Source organism: Sphaeramia orbicularis, chromosome 9 (assembly GCF_902148855.1).
Source record: "Sphaeramia orbicularis chromosome 9, fSphaOr1.1, whole genome shotgun sequence".
Lineage (NCBI taxonomy): Eukaryota > Metazoa > Chordata > Actinopteri > Kurtiformes > Apogonidae > Sphaeramia > Sphaeramia orbicularis.
The window spans coordinates 34,897,649-34,924,337 of record NC_043965.1 but is presented as its reverse complement, the minus strand read 5'-3'; the positions used below and the strand labels follow the sequence as shown (position 1 = coordinate 34,924,337).

Genomic DNA, 26,689 nt, shown 5'->3' with positions numbered 1-26,689 from the left:
TTTTCAGCTACTATCACACTGTCTGAGCACATATTCAGTCTTATTATTTTTTTTCAAACAACCTTTAGTATGACAACAAATGAACATCAACTGCCACTTGTGAAATGACATCGTATTTGCCCATAGTCTGAATCATAGAGGCTGTTATATCTGCGAATCCCTATTCTCTGTATATGCATACAGACACCAGCTGAATGCTCGTAGATATGAATAATGCATTAAATTATTAAATAAAATAACACTGAGACAACTTTTGTTTGACTCAAGAAAATATACAGGATAGTGCCATTAACTAACAACATGTGATCGTATGAATCCAGGTGTTGTCTACTTGACTTTTACTCACTAAACCAAACAAAAGCCACATCAATTACAGACAATCCTATTTCTGATATAATCTAAATTCTGTCCCTAAAACCAGCTGTTATATCTTTGTTATTTTGTGGTAACTTTTGTGGCAGTTCATCTACATTAATATCAAGTCCTTGTTAATGTACAAAAGAAAAATATTTTAAATGGCATGTTCTGTCCTGATGTCACCATGTTTCTAGATGAAAAAACTAGAGCTGCAACCGATTAATCGACTTAAGGTGATCCAAAAAAATCATTCAACCACAATTCTCCTGAATCAAAGCTTTGTTTCATTCATTTCTCTGCTGTTAAACATTGGTTCCACTGCCCGTGTTTCACACGGGCTCTTATTGTGACGCACAAAGAAGCTTCAATTCAGGAAAACTGCAATAGAATATCTCCCTTCAATCAATTCGAGTCAATTAATCGAATTGGGAATTTTTGCATTGGCTTCAAGCACCTAGTCGATTAATTGGTTGCAGCTCTAGAAAAAAATAAATATGAACTATTTTCAATATACTACATTATAAGTACATTTTTTTTGTTCTGAGTTATTATAGCCTGGGATATGTCCATGATTAATAGCAATTTTTTTGCATCATTTTTTGTGCGGTGTCAAATACTCACACTTATACTGCTAAACACAAGACATGTGCTCTTCATACTATAGATATTAAAGTATTGTACATTAATATCATATTCTACCTTCATTGAGCTTGTTTTTTCATCTATATCTGACCTAATTACTGATATCAAATATTACATTTTTAAAAAATAGTTTAACCCCTTAAATGCCATGTGCTTGTCATGACACCATCATGTTTTTAGATGGAAAAAAAAAAAAAAATCAGAAAATATGAATAATTTTCCATATACTACATGCAAATTAAAATTTGTTGTGTTGAACTGTTATAGCCTGGGCTATGTCAGTGATGTGCAGCAACACTATTACTCTTTTGCGTAGTGTCAAATATTCATATTGAAAAAAATGTGCTCTTCATTAGGTAGCTATGAAAAATTGCTTTGATTTGAATGAACATCAACGGCTTATTTATTTATTTATTTTTGCTTAATAGTATGAGAATAACATTTGTTTGCACAGTGTATTTTAGATTACTATTATTATTCCTTTATGTGCCGAGCTGGAAAATAACAAGATCAAATAAAAATACACACTGTTGCCAAAATTCTCAACATACAACATGTATGAACACAGATAAAAGTATTTAAAACATGCACATAATAGTTCCCAAGAGTTAACAGCAGTTAGATGCTACTTTCCTTTTTATATATATATATATATATATATATATATATATATAAATATGAAAACATTACCCTTGTGACCCTAGAGAGGACAAAGCGGGTTCAGATAATGAATGAATTCATGAAAACATTAATCATATTTTTTGCGACCCTCCCTCTTAAACGTCACTTGCTCTTTAAAAAATCCTCCACCCCCTTCACGTGAACGCGCATTAAGCCGAATTTACAAATCCTGGGTTAACAAAGCTCCTTGAAACACAGCCTCATCTGACCGCTTCTCCTGGACCCTTTTCCGGTACTTTTATTATCATAGACATGGTGATGGGTGCCGTCTCCCACCGGTGTACGGATTAAACCTGGGTTCACTGCGTGTTTAGGGTTGAGGTTTACGGCTCGATTATTTAATCTAGCATTGAAACATCTCGGATAACTGCGCGCACCCGCTCTGGCAACAAAGGCGCGATCAGTCGCAGACCGAAAGCAGGATTCATGAACACAGAGCGAGGTGAGGAGATTCCCTCCGCATCAAGCATTTCACTCAAAACACCACATGCATTTCACTCCTGTAACCTCTGTACCTGAATTTTCTGTGTCTGTAGATTTGCTGGTCATGAAAAAACAGGAGAGGGCTCATTTTTTCAGCCCCAAAGAACAGGAACTCATTCTGAGACTGTATGAAGAAGAGAGAGAGATCCTGACAGCTAAATCCAACACCACAAGCGCCTCCAAACTAAGAGAGGAAGCCTGGCAGAGAATTGCAGATAGAATCAATGCGTAAGAAAGCTTGACTAAAATATGAGTTGTTCCTGTTTTACACTGACATTTCTGTAGCATTTCTAAATAATAAGCCACATATGTATGAAAAATGGCTTTAATCATCCGTTCAGCTCTCCATCAGTTTAATAGTCATAATAATAATAATGCCATTTTATATTTTCCACACCTTTTTGTAAATGCGTTTAGTATTTACTCAATCTTCAGCTTTTAATCATAAAGGAATGAAAACCTCAAAAATATTGTTTAATTCTGTTATTGAAAAGACTTAACTGCCTCCAATCAGACATTTAAATCATTTTCTTTCTTTCTCTGTGTGTCTTGAACTCATCTTCCAACAGTAGTCTTAAGTTAAATTTCTTACTGATTTAAGTTTTTTGTGTGTTTATCAGTTGTTGATTTTGGACATATATGAGGCCTCTAATTAACTCTTTCATGAATGAGAGGGATCATTACTCCCAAGCAAATCATGTGTCCAATTGGATTATTTTGTGTGAGATACATATATTAGAGTTGACTATTTGCTTAAACACAACTTTAATGTTGAATATATTTTTAGCATAGAGTCCAAAAGCTTCTGTTCTTACAGATAACAAGCAATTTAATTTGGAAAACTTTAGCTATAATGTAACTGTAGTTGATGTTAGATATAAAAATTGTGATGCCAATTATCTGATAATGTAGAAAAAATATGAATTAATAAAACAATGCATGTAGTAATTTTGGTTTAGTACTTCGGAGTAGCTATTTTTGAGAAATTATTGCATATATTATAGTTTCAACTGAAGCATCAGTAACACCATGCATGAAAGGGTTACGTATAACCCAAGATTACAAAATTAACTAAAGGTTAAGAGTCAGAAAGGACTCCAAATAATGCAAAATTCTTGGCTGATGCGATGCTTAAAATGACATTTTGGTTCATAGCCAATGTTGATGCCTTCAATTCAAGTAAGACCATTTTCAGGAGGAGACATAAACAATTTTTCTGCAAAATTAATCTTCACACAAGGGTAAAATGTCACACCCGTATTTTTGTTCTTAAGATTCTTTAAAAATAAACAAACAAAAACAAAACCATTATTCAGCCTCTCACATTCTCTGTTAGGATATTACATGCTTATGAATGTTTGATAATTAAAACAGATACAGTTATCAGCAAGGTTTACTTGTTAAATGTTGATCTCTCAAAGATCTGTGGTTAATTGACCTCTAAATTTTCAACCGCATTCATTTATTGATATGACAAGGTGTAAATCAATCCAAAAAATCATATTAAATGTAATTTTTTGAGTCCACAACATGTGTCCCAAAACATGTGTCCCTAAAAGTTAAACTGATCACTATTATGGTACAATCATAAAAGCATGGAATATTTTCTCAGTAATTCTGAGGCCAAATAACAGGAATGACCCATTTCTTTATTTTTTTAATTGATCCTCTATTGCAGGGGTGGGCAACCCTGGTCCTAAGTCGCCACTATCCTGGATGTTTTAGATGTATCCCTCTTCCAACACACCTGATTCATATGATAAGCCTCTCATCAAGCTCTGCAGAAGCCTGATAACGACCGTCAGGTGTGTTGGAAGAGGGAAACATCTGAAAGATACAAGGTAGTGGTTCTCCAGGACCAGGGTTGGCCACCCCTGCTCTATTGAATAATGTCACCATTACTAACAGTTAAAATGGCTTTTGTCATGACTTTGCAGAGTGTCAGACAGCGGATACAAAAGGAGTTGGCAGCAAGTGAAGGTTAAACATAAAAATATAGTGCAATCAGGTATGCTCTCTAATGCTTATTTTATTTTATTTTATTTTATTTTATTTTATTTTTTTACATTTTTAGTAATGCAGCATCCATGATGGGGATTGCATCATTTGTTTTTATTGATAAACAAATGAGTCTACTTGGAAAATTCACAGATGATTATTTTGACAAGTTTGTTTTTATTATTAGCTTACCGGCCAACAGGTTGTAAGTTATTTTTGTCATGCGGTGTCCAGCGTCATTGTCATCTGTCGTTGTCGTCTGTCGTCCGTTACAAAAATTTCAGTTGTCTTCCTCTACAATTCTGATTGACTTCAAACTTGGTATACAGCTTCTTTATGATGATGTCAACACAAGGTATTGAAATTATTTTGATCCAGATCTGATTCTGGATTTGGTGTGACTTTGAAAAATTTTCCCATTATAAGGGATAGGAAGTGGATTGATACAATAAATCAGTAAGTATCAATGACATCAAGTTGGAATTTGAATTTTTTACAGATCTGATTGGAATATGACCAAAACCTGGGCTATTTCTGTAATATAATAAATACACATAACTGGGTGATAATAAATGGCATCTGGATACATTTCCCAAAGCTTTTAATTTGGCCGGTAAGCTACAGGGCCATTGGTCCTATTTTTTCCAAATCAATCTTACAAACTTATACTAGCATCAAAAATGTAAAAACTAGTTAATGACTTTCATTTTCCATATTGGACACAAGCTTCACAGCCTGAACAGAGACTTGTTGGTCATTTCTTTATTACATAAATAGATAATACGCATATTACACACAAAAAGAGCACACACTGTCATGTTCACAATGCATGTTTTTATGTAATTAAATATCAGTCCTTTGTAATCATGTTATAATTGTGATTAGATTAACTGTGCATTTTTATCCAAGGCTGTTTTTTTTAACTCCTAAGTGTGTCCTTGTGCAGCCAGAAGACGAAGAGCTGAGATATTGAGGACTGAAGGGGGATCAGCGACCCCTTCACTGACGTCTGCTGAGGAGGATGTCCTGCTGCACAAAGACAGCAGTCTGAGGCTGGAGGTCCTCCCTGGAGGCACCTGCATGGAGCCAATGACTGGATCTGAAAGCTCTTTTGTTAGTGGTAGGTAACATTCTCTGTGGTTTAAAATAAAAACATGCAGACATCAGAAATAACTTATTGCTCAATTTCATTCAGTGCCAGGTCATCCCGTCCTCCTCCTACCTGTGACGAAGACTGAACCGGAGAGTCTGAGCAGCGATGAGACAGACATCAGTGACTCACATTTTGAAGGCGTAAGTAAATGTGTAAACCTGCCTACTTTTAAACTAACTGCTCTTACATAGTGTCATTACATTGGATAAAATGTGCTGCTTTAAAACATACATAACATTTCTTTACTGATCTCATAAAACTGGTTTTTGGTCATAGTGCACCTGCCGCCTGAACCAGAATAATGACAAACCGTAAGACTTCTTCATTTTTAATTTTTACCTCTAGCTATTCTCATTTTAGCTGATTCATTTGCCTTTTATCTTAATTGTCTCTATTATTCTTAATGAATTCTTAATTTAATGAAATGAAATGTCTTGTCTTGTTTTATCTAAACTTATTTTCTTCAGGTTTTATTTCTTATTGATTCATCTTTTAATTGTTTTTATCACCAATTTTTCCTTGTTGATTTTGGCTCCATTCTAAATGTTTGCTCTATTTTCATATAACCCAACGTTAAAGACCAGTTATTAGTGGGAATGCACTGATTGCAAAATTTTTCCCTGATACTGATACAGATATTTAAAATTACATTTTAGATTATATCAATGTTATTTTTTCTTTCTTTCTTTTGTTTTTGCTGTTATTTATCCCCCTTTGTTAAAGGGGGATTATTGTTAGAAATAGAAAAATAGTGATATTTTAAAGTTTTTCACCCCTTCATTACATTCTCTTTAGATGAAGAGATTCTAATGTAGAAATTTATAAAGAAAAAAAACTTTAATATAACACAACAGGTAAATAAAAATCTGCATCTGCCATTGGTTAAAAGACATCTTATGTCAACCCCAATATTGTCTGATCATCTGTCCTTGGTAAAAGTGATCATTTATTCATTGAATGCATTCTAAAACTTATAATAATATAAATCAATTCATACATAAGATAAAAATAAAAGTATGCATACAAAACCACATTCAGATAATACATTACACACATACACACATGCAAATACTTGCAAATGCAAGCTTCATTAACAAATGAAGTGCATGAATGAATGATTGGAAAGAATATTTCATGTATGTTCATGACATCTTTTGGCAGGATCTGAATAACTTCCGGGACAAAACAAATGCAACCAGTGCTTCATCTGGGCCTAGAAGTACAGAGGTGAGGATGTGGTTGGTTTCAGAACTTTTGTGAGTAGATAAAAACTGTATTAACAAAGTAAACATATGGCGACTCATTTCTTCTGCAGCGGGCACAGACAGAAGATGTAAGAGCCCTGTACTGCACCTACCTCAAGAAGGAGATCGAGAACAGGGACCAGCAGATGGCATACAGAGCACTTAAAATGAGGAAACTGGAGAAAGAAATTTTATTACTTGATAAGCAGCTGATGTGACTATATAGAATTTTTTTTCTATCTTACTGTTTATTTAAGGGCAGATCATTGTAATAAATTATCTGAGTTACAATGATTTTGTTTGAACTCATATATGATGCCTTTAAAACAACACCACTGCAGTGTTGGACTGTTGCAACTTTTTACAAAACAAGTCTAAAGCTCAGACTGTAACAGCACTGAAACCCATCTTTTTCTAACACAAAGGTCACAATAACAAACCCTTATGCTCTCATGTCAGAGCTTCCCCAAAGCAACGTGAAGTCCAGAGAGGGTCTGAGAAAGGACACCCTCTGTCAAACCTATGAGCCCCCGGAGGGTTCCTTTATCACATCACATGAGCTACAGTCATATAAATGCACAAATACAGACATATCCGATCCAGTACTGTACAACTACCAGCTTTACACACAATTTAATTTGCCTGATTTTGGTCAAAATACAGTAAATATCTTGTGGTAGCTGTGACACTTTCAGTTCAATGTACTGAATTAGGAAATCACTGTGATAACATTTTATTTTATTACGAGACTGAGCCTATATGACAAAAACATTTGCCTTTTGACTTGGTTCTGTGCATTTACTGAAATTATTTATTTTATTTGATGTTGTCTGTCAGTTTTGTATTTCATATTTTTTTATTTTATAATATTTTGTTAATGTATTTTTGCTGTTCTTGTTCATTTTTTAAAAAATTATTTTGTCATGTTTGCTATTATTTATTCTTTTTTTCCTCCCTTTTGTCAAAATATGTTAAGGATTGATGTTGAAGTAGAAACAATAAAACACAAAAACTCTGGTGTCAAAAATGTCTTAGCCGACTATGTAATAATTATGATATTTTTCTCTGTTATTTCATTTATTGACAGATCATTTATTCATTTATTGACAGATTCCATATTCTCGATCGAACAATCTTCCACAGGCTCGCGCAGTAAATTCTAAAATGGCGGATTTGTAAGCGACGTCTTTGATACACACAACTCTTTGTTTAACGGTCACATGGTAATCGCGGATTTAATCCTGAATCCTGACTTCAGACGTGCAGCAGACCCACACCAGCAGGTAAATCCTGTCCGGACATGTTATTACAGCCCGGTGACGGTCATTGGCTGACGAGCCTCAGCGCGTCCACGGTGAAGCCTGAACAGATTGACAGTCGAACATCGAAAAGTCGATTCTACACGGACTGAAAGGAAAAATAAACCACCGGCCTCAGCAAAAAGAACCAGTGTCAAACATTACCTGATGTGTACATGGGGTTCTTCTTCTTCTTTAGTTGCACTAATCTCTTGTTAATAAAGGTGGAAATAAACTTGAAAACATTTGACTTTTCTAAGATGGAGCCAGAAAATGAAGAATTTATTTCTTAAAATATTACTCCAGATTACTTAATGATCAAAATAGTTGATAAATAGTCGATATCAAAATATTAGATGAATGACTGATAACTACACACACTATAGTTCTAACAGTATTCATACATAACACAAGTATTAATGTACACTGTTAATAGGTTTTCATGAAACTATATCAGTAAACCATGGATGTAATTTTTACACATCATCAGAAGGTCAAGTAAAATAAATATAATTTATTAAAAACCTGTCTGTTATGGGTGTTATTGGGCATCCATCCATCCATCCAAAATGTAAAGTCGCATCAAGGATAGGAAATCACCTCACCTCAAACAGAGGATAAAAAAAAAAGGTTAATAATGATTTTATACATATATATATATATATATATATATATATATATATATATATATATATATATATATATATATATATACATACACACACACACACACACACACATCTGTATGTGTATATATATATATATATATATATATATATATATATATATATATATATATATATATAAGGAACATAATGCAAATCCTCCATATACACATTTCAGTTCATATTATTCAGCGGTTTTTTTTTTCCAACTATGGCAGAGTCCATAGACCAAAGATGTCTACGTACACAATAGAACATGTCAGAATACATTTCACCAACATACAACCATTGAGGAAAAAGTAAGAATTTTCTCAGAATAACTTGACTCACACAAATCAATAATAAAGTGAGTTTGAGGAATATACACGCATATCCACGCAAAACCTGACGATGAATACAATGATAATGACAATAATAATACATTTATTATATGGATGAGACAGAAATAAAACCAACCAACAGACAAACAAACAAAAACAATGCAAATCGTTGGTGAAAAACGTTTCGAGTCTGGAGAAAATGAGCCGAAAGTATCTAATAAATTTGTCATGGGGAAAAGTGAAAATGTCACTTTTTTACCGTATTATAGATTCCATATACATATTACACAGCAATGTTTATGCAGAGTTCATAGTTGTGTTTTATTAATGGGTGTTTGCGAGTGGCGCAGAATTTGTCCCTCTGTGCTTGCCGTACTTTCACATGACTTTCCCTGCGTGTGACTGATCTGCATTCCTCAAGTGGTGCCAACTACTATCCCTGTCAAACGGACTAATGTTAAGACAACTGTGGGGCTAACAACGTCTGAAAACATTATCCATCGCATTATCCACGCGGTTTAATCTGTCCACTGTCGCTGTTAACAGCTCCCAGTGTGCGACGTGGAAGAGGATTTGTGATTTGTGAGCCGGAGTCGCAGCTGCAGAATGAAGTTTTACTGCTATCAAACTTCACCCTCAGCCTGTTGGATGTGAAATACATGGATACAAGATAAGCCTTCACCTTTTTCTGAGCTTCTCGTCGGCGATGGCTGAGCTTTTGTCGCCAGATCTGAGAGGGTAAGATGAGTCCAATAAAACAAAACCAAACATTTAGTAACCATTATCCAACTGGCATCGGTTGTGTCTGCAGTTTATGCAAAAGGAGCAACACTTTGTTTTTCTTTTGTCAAATCCTGTGTCCTTTTAAGATAAGAAAACAGCTATATATGCATGAACAGTAGTTACACCATTTACACCTCTTCATTTGGTATTTTACTCACTTAAAAATAAAACTATCTACAGCTGGAAGAAACATGACAGTTGTGTTGATTATGTTTTATTTTGCAGGTGCACTTATTTCTTTCTCTATGATGGATCAAAGGTGAAAGAAGAGGGTGATGCGACAAGAGAGGGAATCTGTTACTTCTACCCTGAAGAGGTTTGATAGACTTTTGAAATAGTACTTGTAGGGTATGTAGAAGTAGTAATCGATTAGTTACAACTATTAGATGAATAAACAACCATTGTCACAGTAATGAGTTTGAGTAATTTTTAAGAAAAAAATGTAAATTTTCTGAGTCCTGCTTTTTAAATGTGAATATTGTCTGGTTCCCTCATATGTCTTTTGCTTGTGGACCAAGCAACACATTTGAAGACATTTAATTTTACTGACATTTTTCACCACTTCCCTTGCTAATAGATCAGATAAGGGAATAGTTGACAGATCAATAATAGACTGGGGCCTGACCAGGAGTCTTTATTTGGATCGTCAAATAAATGTTTTAAGTATTTCAAAAATCTGTATAAAAGAACTAGATTTGTAGTAGTACTATTCATATTGTGCTAATTATTATACTCATAGCATTCATTCTAGTCCAAATATATTGATTATGTTTCATTTATAAAGTATTAAATTTTAGATATTTTTTCATTGAGAACATAACAAAACAATAACATAGCTTGTTAATGCTAGTGCTATTTTTTTTTTTTTTGTTTCATTGATAAATTGCAATTGTGTGGACGGTTGATTTATGTCTAAATTACTCTGGTCAGGATTAACAGGTGAGGTCTGAACCAGGTGATGATTTATTCAGTCATCCATTCATTGATTTGTTTTGAATACAAAAGAAAAAAACTAAACTTTTATGTGTACAAAGAACTAATAGCAGAGCAAATACATTTATAAATAGATGTGATCAAGACAGTATAATAATTGCCATGTACACTAGTAATAACAAAATAAATTCCATAAGTATTGCTCAAAAAGGAGTTGGAAGAAGAAAATTAATGAAATCCCATCTCCACCTCTGATTTATACAACAGAACACATTACTTTTGCTTCCTTAATGATAAAGTTACATCTATTTAGAGTCTTAATAATGTAAACTATAAAAGCACTTGGAAAGCGCAGACCTCCACCAAGGCCGATCAGCTCCCCCACCCCCCGCTCACCACCAAAATGTAATCATTTGTTCCTTGTGCCAGTATCAACATTTCCTGAAAATTTCATCCAAATCTAACTTTTTGAGTTAACTTGCTAACAGACAAACAAACAAACAGACAGACAAACCCCGATGAAAACATATCCTCCGCCGTTCCTTGGCGGAGGTAATAACAGATAGTAAACGGATTAGGAAAACTGATATATATTACACATAATAAGTATCTAATTGATAGCCTGCATAACTTATAATACAATGTATTTCAACAATAATTACATACCAATAATGGTAATGGAAGTGACGCATACCAACATGGTAAACAACAACAAGCACATACCAACATGATGGTTTATAACTTTTAAAAACCAGCAAATATTGGACTATGATGATGTATTTCATTCATATTTATTTCTATCAGACTCCTATGGATAAGCAGGAGCTGCTCTGTGGACAGCTCGCTGGCGTGGCCCGCTGTGTCTCTGAACTTTCCTCCTCGTCGGTGCGTGTGCTCAGGCTTCGCCGGAACAAGTACGCCATCCGCAGGAAGGATGACTTCCTCTGGGTGAGTTAGGTCACTGGAGGCATGTTTACAGTAAGATGCTGACTTGGGTTTGTCCTTATAATAAGTCTTTGAGGGTTCGTTTTTGATACTATTCTTTGGTTTGTGTCCCTCTAGGCTCTGGGCAGCTCAGTGGACGTCCCCACGATAAGTGTCTGTGAGCTCCTGGATCAGCTAATAGACCTTTTCTGTTTCTACAACGGCTCAGTCCGCCAGAGCTACCAGGTATAGTCTTCAGATATCCACCAGTAATAACCTTAGTCTTTTAATCGGTTTTGGCTTATATTTAAAGATTATGCTTAACAGTGACAAAAAGAGGAGACAAATGCAACAGAGTAATTTATCAAGAGTTAATTTGACAGAAAAGGAGTAAAAAGGCAATAAATCTGTGTCAGTAACAAGCAGGTAACTTGGTTTAACTTTCAACATTTGGGTTAAATTTCAAAACTGAACTCATATCAGTGATGAAACAAAGTATGGAGCTCATGTGTCTCTGCATAATGTTATTACATGAATGTGGTTTTAAATTGAACATTTGGTTGAGCATCAAACACATGACTTCACACATCACAATGTAAACCACATAGTCTACTGAAAATGTGTAAGATAAACCAATTCATTTAAATTTTTTTTATAAACTCCTGGCCTTTGATGTGTTTCAGCAAAACTCTTCCTCATGTTGAACTCCATTGTGACAGTATTTTGTATCTTGCACAATCAGTCTTTATTTTTTTGCACCTGATACACTTACTCACTTTATTTTATTGTACCTATTTATTTTTCCTTGCTTCGTGTACAATTTATTTCCTTTCAGTTTAGTTTAAATAGTTTTAATTGTACAGTCTATTTCCTTTATTTTCGTTCGTTTATGTTAGTCGTGTGAAGGGAACTCGCAAAGTAAGAATTTCATTGCTGAGTATTGCTGTGTAAATGACAATAAACTTCTTGAATCTTGAATCTTCTAGAGAATGAGACTTTCCCTAAAGCTTCTATGGCTAAATAATTATGTTTACCTCCAGTCAAATGTATTGTTGTATTTATGAATAATGTCGTAGTACTTTTTCAAGTTACTTCTTCATGTTTTATTGGTGGAGACGGATGCATTTGTTCTAAATACTGAGGTGGATTTGTGCTCTGCATCCTTTCACAATCTATCCTCATTATTAACTGTACTTTGTTCTGTTATGCAGCGTAACAGTCGTGAGGTTCTGGCCATGCGATGGGCTCAGTACCTCTCACACCTGCAAGCAGGATCCTCAGAGCTTCATCATATCTTCAGCTGCTTGAAAACCATTGATGCAACAAATGTATGTATGAACTGTTGTCAGACTTCTGCATTTAGTTATACTGCTGTCTCACTTAGATATTTAAATACAGGATATGAGTGTGTCGCAATGTCCTGTGGTTATTGTGTAAGTGGAAAAATTGTCTTGACACCCAGAGACAATTTTGTTTTTTACTGTAGACATGAGGAATATCTTCAAAACTGCATTAACTTATCACTTAAACCAATAAATCCCAGACATTTCTGGACTATTGGCCTATATGAAGTATCTATTATTTAAATAGTAGTACTGATACTTTCTTTGCTTCTTTTTTGGCACATTTTGTCAAATCACATTGTTTGAATTATTTTAAGCTTTTGTAAAAGCCATGTGACACATACCTATTCTGTCCAGGGTGCTTGCACAGGCCTTAAAAAGTATGGAATTTTGAAACGCTGTTTTCCAGGCCTTGAAAAGTCTAGAATTTTGTGTGAAAGTCTCAATAAAGTATGGAAAAAAGTTTCTCTCGTAGTTGAATTTTAGAGTATGCTCAAAGGCACATAATCATGTAAGATAAGAAATACATGAAGAAAGCATATTAAAAACTTCATATGATTTGGCTAACTGGTTGGTACTGGAAGGATTCTAGTGAAACTTGTTTGTGTGATATTGATGCACGTTTGTGATTTTCATCGGTTTTGATAACGTTTGTCAGTAAAACACAATTTACAGCCAATTATGCATTCATTAATTCATTCATTTGTTAAAATGAGCTTTTCTGCTGCACACAACAGGTACAGTCTTAACCAAAAAAGTAGGTTCACAAGTATAAGAATACATAAAGTCAAGGTCTTGTGGAAAAAAATGGCAGTTTTGAAAAAATCTGGAATTGTTATTTGGATAAAGAGCAAGCACCCTGCTGTCATATGACAGAAACATAACAACCTAACTGTTTTTCCTCAGCACAACCATTCTTACTGCATCAATTTTACTATTACTTAATGTCCTCGGATATTAAGTTATCAGTACCCAGATTCTTACTTATTAACCCTTTAAAGGGCACTCATAAAAATACTCTGAAATTTAAATTTTTTAACCTTAGTGTGTTATTGAAGGAAATAACAGGACTTTATCACTTGTGTGAAGAAATACCTTACAGACCCTGTAGACCACATTGGACCTGAGATTGGTGCCTCACTGTCCTCATTGCAACTGTCTTATGTAACTTTCTTATGTTCTTATGTACTTAAGTTAAATTATGTAAATATCAGCAAAACATACTTGAAGTATGAAAGTTAAAGCAGTAAAATAGTGGATTAGCATAACTGTTGCAATTTAATACCATTCATGTTTATGATTGAGCTGATTTAAATACTTAATATACTGCTGGTGGTTTTATCTACAGAAATACATCATATTTTTATAAGATCTTTTTAGATATATGTCTGAGAACCACATCTTTAAAAAAAAAAGCTCAGAAAAACAGACAGTTACAGCTTCATGACAAAGCATTTTCAATTGAATCCAGCAAGGTTTTGAAACTGTCAGTTATCTTAAGGACAAGGTGAATTTTCTCAACTCATAGAGGAACTTCAATTTATCACAAACATTCAGGATGCAGACAAGAAGGGGATTAAAACTATAAACCTAAAAAGTAACTAATAGACAAATGTAGTGAATTCTGGAGAATAAAGTTGGATCAAAAGAAAAGACTCAAATGATGTATACATGTCTCAAATTGTACTTTGCATCATGTTATTTTTGACCCCTACTTTTTCATTTTGATACTTAAAGCTGGTTCTCATCCTCAGGTTGACCCACTTCTCCTGCTCAAAGCTGCCCTCATTCTTCAAGCATGTCAGCGCTGCCCTCTAGTGTTGGTAGGATGCATTCTTTTCAGGGGAAGGTAGGTTACATTTTGACACTTTGCATCCCTAACACTGTTTTTGTAATTAGTAAGTTGTGAAACTGACATTTCTGTTTTTCTGTTCTGTTTTTTCTACAGAGTTGTGAGCACACAGATGTCCCCAAATCTTACTATGAAGGTCATGGTTCATGAGAGTGAAACATACAACAAGGTAAGACATGTAACTGAGAGCGGAACATGTCCTAACCTTTTTATTTTACAACTAGGGCACATAACTTCAGAAGTTTGTAACACATGGTTTTGTCCAAAACTTTATCAAGTTAAACTGAAGCAACAAAGGACTTGATTTTGCTGAGATAAAGAAGTGTTTTTCTTCACCAACATTTTGATAAACCACATCACAAGGTTATTATTTCCTGCCACAGTCCTGCACAGACCACGTGATAATACAGTTTCTCATTTATCACTTAGGCCCACAAGCCCAATGGACCGAGTACCTCCAGTTCATCTGGAGGAACAGTCAGCTCCATCACCGTGTTCTTGACCATGTCTGAACTTCAGTACCTGCAGTCTACTCCTGTTGACAAGGGATTCAAGTATGATCTTTTATTTATGGAGATTTAGTTATCTTATTTATAGGAAATGTTGGAGAAACACAACCCTACAACACCTTCCTTTTAACTCGTACTATTCATGATTTTATTACTGTGTTTACATGCCTTTAGCAAGACATGATTTAACAACTTCTTAATGTCTAAAATGCAGCGGCCAGACTTTGAACCAAATCATGAAAAAATGATCACATCCACCCTGCTGTTGTTTCTCTTCACTGGTTGCTTTTCAGTTTTAGAACTGATTTTAAATTTTTAATATTTGACTTTTGTGGCCTTGTGGGATTTAAAACAATTTTTTTTGCAGCAAAATTCCAGCTGAACCTCTAAATCCTCACTCACTCACAGCCTGTAGTTATCCAGCACTCAAGTCTGAAGACCATGGGTAAAATGGCTTTGGTGATTAATAATAAATAACACATAATCATGCATTTCATTTATAGAGATTTATAGAGACACTTTAAACAAGATGAATAAGACTGAAATATCCTGCATTACCTTCTCAGGGACATTTGTCTTGGGCATCACTGACAAAAATACAAAAACGTAAAACAAATGCAATAAAATGTGACTTAACCGGCCAATACAGTAAGATAAGGAATACGTACAACACTAAGACAGTTGAAACAGTAAACATTTAAAAGGATATTTTAGATAGAGCTCTTTTCCTCATGTGAAGCCAAATAAATAGATACATAGTCCTAAAAAATGATGAACAAGCCTGAGTTAGACCAAAAATAATGCATTTTCGCATAACATTTATCATAATATCATTACAATATTTATATAAAAAATATAAACAGGTTGTCAATTTTAATTAGCAAGAAAATGTTAAACAAATATGCTCATGGATGATCTAAGTGCAGTTTTTTTTAACGAATCCTAAAAAATAAAATAATCAAATATAATAATCACAAATTAATATTCATTAAACGATGGAGAAGGACTTCAAATGTAACTGAAAACGCAGTAGGGAATTCACAACATAGTCTTTTCTCTTTTCATTTGATCCTGGTTCTTTGCTAAAACACTTCATATATAAATACATGAACATAAATAGGGTAAAACAGTCATAAAGTTCCTGCCTGAGTGAGGTTTGAGCTTATACTTTGTTGATTAGTTTAAAATGTAGAGAAAAAAGAAAATTAAGCCAGTTGTTTTTGTGTTGAATAAAATTAAAACTATGGAAGGGATGCACTGCTGCAATACTAACAAAATAAAATGTACAGCATTAATTGCCAATGTACTGCATATTTTATCCATTATTTTATGCTTTTAGCTTCTACAAATATGAATATAATGTAAAATCCCTGATAATACTGATTGTCTCCCTCCAGGTTCCATTCGACTCCACACAAAGACACCATCCCTAAAAAGACCCGCCTTTCAAGAACATTATCTGACACGCCCTCCACCGACTCGGAACCGTCCGATGCAGGCTCCACCCATTCTTCTCAGAAGGTGTCCTTCAGCCCTTGTTTGTCAGCATCAGATAATGTATTTAGTCCAGACCCATCAGAGAACACCACTGACCTACTTCATCCCCCCATGCAGTCACAGTGTCCTCTCTCAAATGGAAAAAGCTCCCATGATGCTGAGGAGGACGAATCATTTTATCACAGTTTTCATACCAACGGCGGTGGAATGAGTCAGATAGGAGATAGCTCAGGGCTGGAGGAAAACTCCCATCTTAATGGAGCTTGTGGGACAGTGTTTGACTTCAGAGCGGCCGAATGTGGGAATGAGGAGTCACATGATCATAAGGTGGGGGAGGACAGCAGGAGAGGCAGTGGTGGGAGTGCACATGGCTGCTCCGGTGCTACCAACAGCCACAACGAAAGCCCGCTGGTGCCCATGACGCTGTATCTGCACCGGGTTAAAGGCCTGGTCCTGGTCCTGCTGGTGGAGCCTCACTTCCTGAGTGACACAGCCTCAATGGAGGAAGTGGTGAGAAAGACACACTGAGCTGCTCACATCTGAAATGTCTTTGTCATTATTTAAAGTTCTTCTGCGCAAACTTATACCACACTTTTTTTTTTTGCATTTAAACCTGAATTGGAAATCTGCATTTTCATCTTTGTGATATGAAAATGTACAATAAAAGACTTTAAATAATTATTAGACCACTGTGACAAAGTTTGGAAAAGTCAAATTTGTCCGAATTGTCACTTGTAAAGCTATCAAGAGTTAGTTTTGTGCAAATGTGAGTCAAAAATTAGGAAAAAAGTAAAAATCTTTCAGAGCGAGGCTGTATTTAAATTGACCCAATTTTCACAATAACAACTAACATGTAAATAAAGAACATCTGATGCTGAAACAGTATTCAAATGGTTTTTGTGAATGAATATTATATAGATAAATTTGGGTATTTTGATGTTATTTGACTAAAACCTTTGTCATATTTCACTGTAATCATTACAATATTACAAAAAAACATTAAAGTCAGACAAAAGGTAAACAAATATGCTGATGGTTGAGTTAAGTGTAATCTTCAAAAGTGCCTAAAAAACAAAACAAAAAAAAACATGTAATACAATAACATTGATGAACAATGGTGACGCAACCCAAAATGACAGCTAATACATAGTCTTATAAGTTATTTTTATTTGGCCTAGTTGCCACCAAGTGTTATAAGGGTGGAAAAACGCTGGCAGTGAATGATTTTATTGACGTGTGTGTTCATTTACATTCAGAAGGCAAACATTGGACATATGAGATGGAGTCTTGGATACACATCTGGCCAATCACTCCAAGCCCCAGCAAACTGTCAGATACTCTCAGATTAATTGGTGTCATTTTGGCGGCAACTGCGAGTTTAGCTCATTTACTACAAGTCACATCATCATCATCACCACGATTATTACGTAACTGTCTTGTCCCAATTTCAGCTAACTACTTTTATTTTGCACAATCCTCACACATGATATTTCTATGACTATTTCCACATCTTCCTCCCCTCTTTGAGCTTTTTTTCCTAACTTCATCTCATCCTCTTGTGGTTTATTGGCACCTGAGTGTAGAATTAAAACTACCAGCTGTTCATCTTCTATTGGTGCCTGTCATTTTCATTAATTTCTTTGTTGATTTAAGTAATTGGATTTTATTTATATCAAATCTGCTCAAATCCTCAAACGTAAAATTTTTGTTTAACCCTCAAAGACCTAAAAAGCCACCAGCAACCAAAACCATCTACTGATCTAAAATCTTTAATAACTTTTGAACCACTTATCCAATCAATACATTAAAACAATTCAGGGAAAAATGAGTTTCTCACCTTTTCAGCAGCATCACATTCAAAGGCTCTGTAGTAAACATGGAAACACCGTTATCTTCTGCAACGTTGATTCACCAGTAAAATCCATGTAGTCTGACAAATAACAGTGGTTTTAGTAAGTTGTTTTTATGTTCAGTTCATGATATATTTTGCTAAAAAAGTCACTTTTTGTTCTGTGTTATATAATACCCTTTACATCTGCTCTGAGCTTTTATGAACAGCTACATGATCTGTAAATTAAATATGGGAAGATACCTGGTTTTCACCAAAACAAGAAATGCAGAGGGATAATATATGGTTTCCCATACAGTTGGAATAAAATATTGTTTTATCTTTTCACATGAAATGATTATGACTATGTGATTTATTCTTGATAGACAAAGTGTAACTGGGACTGGTCAAAAGTGATTACTGATGTGTTTAAATAGCAATAAAAAGATGAATGTGTGAGAAAACAAAATTATTCCAGCTTCATGGGAAACAGTATATTATTATTATTATTATAAATGATAATAAATAATTTAAATAAGGTCCAGTGTAGAGAAAACTTAATTTCTGTCACCTCAAAAATAGAACAGAAATGTATTATTGTTTTGTACTCTAGCGTTAAATGCTGATAAAAGGCTTTGCTTTATATGGTGTAATGTAGGCTGCCTATATTGTGTATTTAAAACATTAAAATGTGCATATATTATTCTAGTGACATAAAATAGAGACATATATTCGCAATTATTATTATGACGATTAATTGTGAAATAAAATTTGTGACGCGATTGTCATTATTACAGTATTGAGCAGTGTTGCATATTTTAGATTTTACTGTTATCGTGCAGGTCTATGTAGAACAAAAAGCAGCTTTTGTGACACAGCTAATGTCTTACATTACAATATCTCCCTCTGTAATCTACCAACAGTGACTCATTACAATTTGAATCCAGTTTAGCCTCAAGTCAAACTGCGACCCAAGTTTCAAAACATTCAGGCATTCATTTAAGTCAGCCCTTCCAGTTTATAAGTACATGAGTGCACTAATTTGTCTTTGTGACGCTAATATATGGTTTTGTCAGCCATTCAGCTCAGTTCTTATGGTTTGTTTCCAGTATCACAGCAGCTTGGCAGCGCTCAACGGACTAGAGGCCCATCTGAGGACCATCATTCCGGGACCCCCAGGTGTTCAAGTACCCTATGTCTTTGCCCACTTTGACTGCACTCAGAGCACGATGACATGTAAGGCTCTTATGAAACTCTTACTTTGACTCTCCTTGCTTTTGCATGACTCTCTCTTTGTAACTTTTCTCACTTCTGATATTTCTGGCAATTCTGTCTTTTCCAGTTTCCCACTTCTCACTTCTTTTCTACTAGAGTGAGTATAAGCTCTTCTGCCCTGCCTTGTCCACCTGGGAAATAAGGGGGGTGGTTTTAGGGTTATATTTGTGTTTGCATGAGCTAATGGCTAATTAGTAGGACTGTGATCAGCATTCCTTTGTGTAGCAGCCATGTCTTCTCCAGGTACCGAGCCTCCTGTTTTTGTGTGTCACTGTAGCCAACCTGTCTGGTCGACCAGGGGCAACCCATGAGCGTCCTTTTGTGAGAGCCACATCATTGCTTCACTCGCATTTCTGTAACACTGAAACTCTGCAGGAGGCTATTATCAGGTCAGTATGGCAGTGACATAGTGGAGGCAGTAGTGGTGGATGGGGGTTTCTAGTTGTTTTCATGGGAAAACTTGGGGGAGGGGATTTGATGTGTTAGTCAGTCACACCTATATGACTGATTCTCACATCACACTCCATCACTCATATTTGCTGGATTAAAACCCCAAAACTTTCTGGTCACTTTATTGTGTCTGCTGTTTTTTTGATGCTTGAAATGCAAATGTGGGTGATGTTTTCACCACAGGAGTGCCGGCGCTGCTGTTTATGGAACCCGCAGTGTGGCCCAGGAGACTTACTTCCTGCAGCATGGGGGATCACTGAGGAACTCGGGCATCCCTAACCACCAGGACAGCGCCTTCACCCTGCCCACCAAGGCCCGACACAGACTACTAAAACATGGGGTCAACCTGCTCTGAGCTGTGTAGCTGTTATGGAAAACCTGGCCTTTGACACTGTATGACCCTAGATGTAAATATGACATTTGTCTTCTTTACCTAACTTTGAAGTTTCCTATTTAGAAATGTCTTTACTTAAGCCCTTTTCCACTGCATGGTACCGGCTCTGCTCGGCTCGACTTGACTCAACTCTACACAGTTTGGTACAGTGCTGTCACTTTTCCACTGCAATTGGTGTCACCTTGGCGCAAATAAGATGGGTGTAGTAAACAGTAATGACAATGGACGACATCGAGGTGACGCTGTACTTGATGCTCGGTCTGTGCTTTTTGTCACAGAAAAGGTGAAATGAGAGAGCCAGAAAGGGATACAAGTGGCAAAACGAAACACGCTTGAAAAGCAACGGAGAGTTATGAAAGCCATACGGAAGTATGGAGCTGAAGACTAGTGGATAAGAGCTGCCAAGAGACAATGTCTGATGGTAAGCTAATGCCTTATATACAATAGATGTCACACTGAACAGTGCGGTCTATGTGGACCGAGTTGCGAGTAAAATAATAGAGAAAAGCAGTTTTTGTCGATATAGGCTCTCTGTAGATCTTCTCTGCTATCACTCTTGTCAGTGTTTGGTGTTTGCATTAGACGGTCACACCTTGTCGCATGTGTGACGACACTCCCTCTGACCAATCAGTGGCTGGCAGTGAAATTTCAATGCTGACTCAGCCCGGATAGAACCTCACCAGAGCTGGTATGAAAAAAAGTACGGTTACCAGGTACAACCCCCAGTGGAAAAGCACTAAAACCGTGTAGAGTCGAGTCAAGCCGAGTCGTGCTGGAAAGGTGCAGTGGAAAAGGGGTATATAAGGAAAAACTCTGATAACTCTGACAACCTGTATTTAAGTTTTCCAAATGGAACAAAGACAAAAACACATTTGGACAAAACAGTTTACTCCGAATTTTTGTGCTTGTTTGAGAACAAATTGTCACCATTTTTGTCTCATAATTCTAGTACAAATAACATTGTTGAAGCAGAGGCACACATATGCCATCTGTAAAAGCTCTTGTGCACACATTTTAGTCCACAGGTGTCAAACATGCGGCCCGGGGGCCAAATCCAGCCTGTCAAAGGGTCCAATCCGGCCCGCGGGATGAATTTGTGAAATGCAAAAATTGCACTGAAGATATAAACAATCAGTAGTGTCAAAATCATTTTAATTCAGGTTCCACATACAGACATATACAGTCCGATTAGAGTTACAGTTATACAGTTAGATTTCAGGTGGGTCAGATCAGTAAAATATTGTCATAATAACCTATACATAATGACAACCCCAAATTTTCTCTTTGTTTTTTTGGTGTAAAAAAGTAAAATTACTTGAAAATGTTTACATTACCAAACTCTACTTTTACAAAAAATGTGAATAACCTGAACAAATGGAAATGTCTAAAGAAAAGTAGACGCAATTTTACCAATATTCTGCCTGTTACTAAATGTTTTATGTGATTGTAATGCACGTGTAAATGATAAACTGATAAACCGAGGCATAATATTGTTAAAATTGTGCTTGTTTTTCTTAAGACAATTCAAGTTGTTCATGTTATTCAGATTTTTAAGGAAACTTTGTAGATATAAACCTGATCATAATTTAATTTTACTTTTTTCACTGTTATTATTTCACTGGTCCAGCCCACTTGAGATCAAATTGGGCTGAATGTGGCCCCTGAACTAAAATGAGTTTGACACCCCTGTTTTAGTCTTTCATATACTTTCCGTTCAGTCTAGTCCTGTGAATGTATTGCCTCATATATTTATTCTTTTAATACTAAATAGTGCAAAATTAAGCTTAAAAGCACAGCTTTGCTTTCACTGCACATACTATTAAAAGGTATCTGAGACTAAAGTGTATTTATATCAAATCAACTAGTAAAAAGTATTTAAATATTTGGTGACTACATCTAGTGTGCTTTCATTCACATGGTGCAAGATTGCCTCCCTTTGAATGTTTAGTTGTAGTGAATCACTGTCCTCTGATGTATTAAATGAATACATGATCCTCTCAGAGTTGAGTCTTATGTGAGCTAGGTTTGTAAGTGCTTGTTTAGACCACAGGGGCCGTGGCCTTATTAGGGCCATCCACGGCCCCCATGTGACCCCGTTGTTTCCCACCAAAAGCTTAATGCCTCCTTTCCCCGAGGCTGTTGAAGTCAAACCCATGCTCATAAAATCTTATTTTTCATGTTCTGTCAGAATGTGCGGGTGCCATAGGCTACACCTCCTACATAAGGTGGTTCTTGATGGTCCAAACATGGTGTAATTAGAGTCATTAGTTAAGTAGCTGAATGTGAAAAGGTGAGGCTGGCGCTCTTCGGGGCGCCTCATTATGCAGGCGCATTAAAAGAATGCCGTGGGGGGTAAATGGGTGGTTAAGGGCATGGACAAAAAAAGAGGGGCAGGGTCTGTGAGGAGGGTCAGGATTCAAATTCTAAGTGGGAAGATGTCCCCATTGTCGGTGGGCTTAAATACGCAGCGGATGAAGAGAAGCTGCCTTTCATTCACTGGCGAGGTTCCACTGAGCAGGGATTGGAACCATCACCATGTCTTCCCCACACGTTTGGATTGCTTTATTTCTTCTCTCGGTTATGACAAGTGACATTGCAGTGTATGGCCGACTCATGTCACTGAGGACTACACAAGAGGAAGCCAATAAACCAACTTTAGGCACAGACGTGTTGAAGCGGTGGAGGCGCGAGATCACGGAGACGCATCTGGAGCGGTGCGCACAGCTCAGTGCGCCCTGGCTGGACCACGCACACGCTCCTCAGGATGATGCGACTCCGATCCACCTCCGGATTCGACCTTTTTCTCCGGGTGTCTCGCATGGATTGGTTTTTCCTGGAAAATCCCTTTTCAACTTTGTCCGAAGGGTTTACCACTGCTGTCAGCAAAGAATTAACTGCAGGAGCGTAAAGGGAATTCAAGGGCGCATGAGGGGAGGTAAGTGAAGGAGAATCAACTGAAAGACATTCTGCTGCAATGCCAAGCAGTTGTTTTTAGAGAAAGTTCCTTAAAGTCAAATGTGATTAATCTGAAGCTCTGCAGCTTTGGCTTAGACTGTGAACACCTCTTAGGAGAAGGTAGTGCTTATGAAAACATAGATGTACATGAACCCAGTGGAGGCCAATAATGTGCACTGATGACATAACCGATTCTCAATGCATTATTTAGAACCCCCATGAATTATTACCACAGTAACAACGCACAAGACAGTCAGAATTATATTTATACATTATTAGCAACACAATGGAAAAACCTATGAAGAATAAAAAAGTTCCTTCATATCCATCACATCAATAGTTAAAAAAATAAACTAGACTTAAATAAATATATGAAAGTGTCTATTGTAGCTGTGCAGTTAATACAACTACACATTTACATAAAGAAAATAAGTATTCCCTTCAAACTTAAGCTGTAAAATAAACAGCTTACACAAACATATCAATATGTAATCTCCACCCTCTGTCTTAAACAGTGACATTATGCATGTTCCCTGGTAAACACCACATGCCATTTCTTTGCATTCACATCTAATCCTAAACTGCAGTGGTGCCAGCTGATTTGCTGAAAAAAGCAGGTCACAGAACATTAATGGCTTGATTATGCAGCTGTATAGAGGGCCATGTTATCTGCATACAAATGAGTCTTAGCTGGCTTAATGTCTCCTCCAAGAGTTGTTGAGATATCCTGCTGATAGATTAACACAGAACTGGGAGTGAAAACATCACTTCAGTGGTGGAGATCTCTGGAGTTTATCAAACTGGAGCTAGATACAAGTGCATGTGCTGCTCTGACATTAAAACGTCCATGTTATCTTATAGTGTGATTCTGATTAACCCTCCTTTTCCTTCTCTTCAGATACAGGTGTGGAGTTCCTTCTCTCCAGGGACATTTCATTGTTGACAATTGTGAGTGCTGAGCTTCACCTCCAGCTTTCAAATCCACAGCATGTTAACATACGTCCTGTGCTTCCATCCCTGGCAAAACGCAACCTTCCTACGAGGTAAGAAGTCAAATTTTTCTTCAAACAAAGGCAGCACTGATGGCCTCTTGGAGACTAATCATTCTGCCTCGTCTCCTCAGATACAGTTCATGGACACGGGGTAACACTTTGGAGCTGAGAGTGGATCTGCAGTTCCTTTTCAAGAGTCTGCAAGAAGCTGCAGGAGGGGCCACTTCTTGGGGTCCCAGCTTGGTGAACATGCGGCGGGTGGCGTTGTCTCCAAGAGGGGCTCCATTAAGAGAAAAGCCTCACGCTCTGCAGGACACTGACGGTGATGTGGCGGGGGATGGGATGCATAATGTGCTGGAGCTGGGTTTGGTGTTGGACTGCAGTCAGGCTGGATCAGGGGTGTCCTGCAGATCCAGCGGTGTTCACCTCTCACACACCCCTTTCATAGCGCTGTACTACAAATAAAGTCAGACTGAGATCAGACTGTTTACTGCTGGGAAGTAAAAGAAACATTTCATATGCGTATATTCCAGCCAGCTCAGGAGGAGCACAAACACAACACTAAAAACATGCACTTCAATGTCAAATCTATTAATTTATGAATGTTATGTTTTGTAATATATATATATATATATGTATTAATGTGTAAATTGTGAATATCTTACTGTATGTTTATGGAGTCACTCTTTGGTTATTAAATCTCAAATTAACTATGGCTCATGACAAATGCTACGGTGTGTGGTCACTTCTGTCAGTCCACTTTGTTCAGCTGTGTTCCTCTTTCAGCCCAGACACCTTTAAGATATAATGTTCTATTTTGAGAGGTTTTCACAGTTGGTTGAAAATGGCGGAAAAAAACAACACCTGGACAAACAAAAGGCCTGTACATGTGCTGTGATGCCACTAAACTTACACGTGACTGTTCAGATAATTTCTCAGGAAATACAGTCAGACTGTGGGGCTTCAGTAAAGTCACAGGTGTTGAACTGTGTGTAAAGTTACATAATCTGAGAGACTTCTCACTATGGATGCTGCGGATTTGCTGGAACAGTGTTTTTTCTTTTTTTTTTTTTATAACCTCTTAGTGTACTAAATGTACACCTTAAATCACTATTTCCCTAACTTTTCCTACAGACTCCCTATTTTATGGTTAAAAATACTTAGACCCCCACCGGTAATGTTCTTGGTTGGCCATTTGCAACTTTCTACATTTCATTTGCAATATTGTCCTTACTTTCTTGAACTTTAACCCTTTCATGCATAGTGGTCACTACAGTGGACAGCTGTTCAAAGGTGTTCTCTCATGGATTTTGTTGTTTTAGTTCCACATCAGCCAACACATTGAACACTTATGCATCATCCCATACACTGTAATTCATACCATTACTGTAAATTTGCTGTTCTAGATAAACCTGATCTGCAGTAACATGTTTGAGTGTAAAAAATTGGTAATTTTTATTAGATTGTAAAGTTTTGGTTTTTTTTGCATATTATCTCCATGCAGGTATGTTAAAATGTGAGAAAACATCAGATTAGCAGCATTAAACATGTTTCTATTTCCTAGTTTTGATGCAGTATATCAGTAAATACATGTTTCTTTGCTTCTGAAATTAAACGCATGGTGTCCAGCTGAGTGGACATTTTTGGAACTCCATGAAAATTAGGTTCATAAAATTTTTTCCATTTTTTTCATGCCTAAAGAGGAGTAGAAACACTCAGAAAAATAAAACAAAACAAAACTCTTGATTTAGGTTCTCATATTTCATGGGTTAATGTGTAATATTTCATAAACCCATAAACAAGAAATTATGTTCATAATATGAGCTTCTAAAGTGTGACAGCATCATGTTGAACCCTTTGACCATCAGTTGATTTATTATCTGCAGTGTTTGCTTCAGACGGTGCCCATAAACTACTTCACACATAAATGTCCTTGGCTGTTTCGATAAAACATAGCAGCTCTGTGTTTGAATGCCAATGTTTGCTTTCATATGAGTACCATTACAGTGGATTTATTAAAAAATGCTAACCTTCATTGGTCAGAGGAGGAGGAAGTCCTCAAGTCTAACAGTATATGGGGAATATTCTCTATTTCAAGTAAAAGTTAGACATT

General features: G+C 36.3%; 3 protein-coding genes across 6 annotated transcripts; all 3 read left to right on the top strand.

The window, feature by feature from the left end:
• Window positions 1-1,764: 1,764 nt before the first annotated feature.
• LOC115426123 (uncharacterized) lies at window positions 1,765-7,323 on the top strand. Of its 3 annotated transcripts, none has more exons than XM_030144107.1 (7): window positions 1,765-2,122; window positions 2,217-2,391; window positions 4,101-4,171; window positions 5,108-5,281; window positions 5,363-5,454; window positions 6,476-6,541; window positions 6,630-7,323. In XM_030144107.1, the coding sequence occupies exons 1-7, from the start codon at window positions 2,107-2,109 to the stop codon at window positions 6,774-6,776; spliced, it is 741 nt and encodes a 246-aa protein (XP_029999967.1). In that variant the 5' UTR covers window positions 1,765-2,106; the 3' UTR covers window positions 6,777-7,323. The 3 variants fall into 3 exon arrangements, with proteins under 3 accessions (XP_029999967.1, XP_029999965.1, XP_029999966.1); XM_030144105.1 differs by having other exon boundaries at window positions 5,357-5,454; XM_030144106.1 differs by having other exon boundaries at window positions 1,766-2,122; window positions 5,360-5,454.
• Window positions 7,324-9,216: 1,893 nt separating this feature from the next.
• hps4 (HPS4 biogenesis of lysosomal organelles complex 3 subunit 2) lies at window positions 9,217-21,417 on the top strand. Of its 2 annotated transcripts, none has more exons than XM_030144075.1 (12): window positions 9,217-9,579; window positions 9,850-9,940; window positions 11,362-11,505; window positions 11,620-11,727; window positions 12,693-12,809; window positions 14,579-14,673; window positions 14,773-14,845; window positions 15,106-15,230; window positions 16,583-17,192; window positions 19,620-19,746; window positions 19,853-19,882; window positions 20,063-20,175. In XM_030144075.1, the coding sequence occupies exons 1-11, from the start codon at window positions 9,548-9,550 to the stop codon at window positions 19,879-19,881; spliced, it is 1,551 nt and encodes a 516-aa protein (XP_029999935.1). In that variant the 5' UTR covers window positions 9,217-9,547; the 3' UTR covers window position 19,882; window positions 20,063-20,175. The 2 variants fall into 2 exon arrangements, with proteins under 2 accessions (XP_029999935.1, XP_029999934.1); XM_030144074.1 differs by lacking the exon at window positions 19,853-19,882 and adding an exon at window positions 20,419-21,417 and having other exon boundaries at window positions 9,218-9,579; window positions 20,063-20,174.
• A 902-nt stretch (window positions 21,418-22,319) lies between these two features.
• On the top strand, window positions 22,320-25,155 carry LOC115426118 (uncharacterized). Its single transcript, XM_030144097.1, has 3 exons — window positions 22,320-23,564; window positions 24,483-24,627; window positions 24,708-25,155. Exons 1-3 carry the CDS (start codon window positions 23,165-23,167, stop codon window positions 25,039-25,041), a joined length of 879 nt encoding a protein of 292 aa, XP_029999957.1. The 5' UTR covers window positions 22,320-23,164; the 3' UTR covers window positions 25,042-25,155.
• The last annotated feature ends 1,534 nt before the right edge of the window (window positions 25,156-26,689 follow it).

Excerpts from the sequence above, each read along its gene's own strand:
- LOC115426118 (XM_030144097.1), top strand. The coding sequence starts at position 23,165 with ATGTCTTCCCCACACGTTTGGATTGCTTTATTTCTTCTCTCGGTTATG. Across the intron at positions 23,565-24,482 it reads TCAAGGGCGCATGAGGGGAG|ATACAGGTGTGGAGTTCCTT; the intron begins GTAAGTGAAGGA and ends CCTTCTCTTCAG. Across the intron at positions 24,628-24,707 it reads AAACGCAACCTTCCTACGAG|ATACAGTTCATGGACACGGG; the intron begins GTAAGAAGTCAA and ends TCGTCTCCTCAG.
- hps4 (XM_030144074.1), top strand. The coding sequence starts at position 9,548 with ATGGCTGAGCTTTTGTCGCCAGATCTGAGAGG. Across the intron at positions 15,231-16,582 it reads CCTGTTGACAAGGGATTCAA|GTTCCATTCGACTCCACACA; the intron begins GTATGATCTTTT and ends GTCTCCCTCCAG. Across the intron at positions 20,175-20,418 it reads CTGCAGGAGGCTATTATCAG|GAGTGCCGGCGCTGCTGTTT; the intron begins GTCAGTATGGCA and ends TTTTCACCACAG.
- LOC115426123 (XM_030144105.1), top strand. Across the intron at positions 2,392-4,100 it reads ATTGCAGATAGAATCAATGC|AGTGTCAGACAGCGGATACA; the intron begins GTAAGAAAGCTT and ends ATGACTTTGCAG. Across the intron at positions 4,172-5,107 it reads TAAAAATATAGTGCAATCAG|CCAGAAGACGAAGAGCTGAG; the intron begins GTATGCTCTCTA and ends GTCCTTGTGCAG.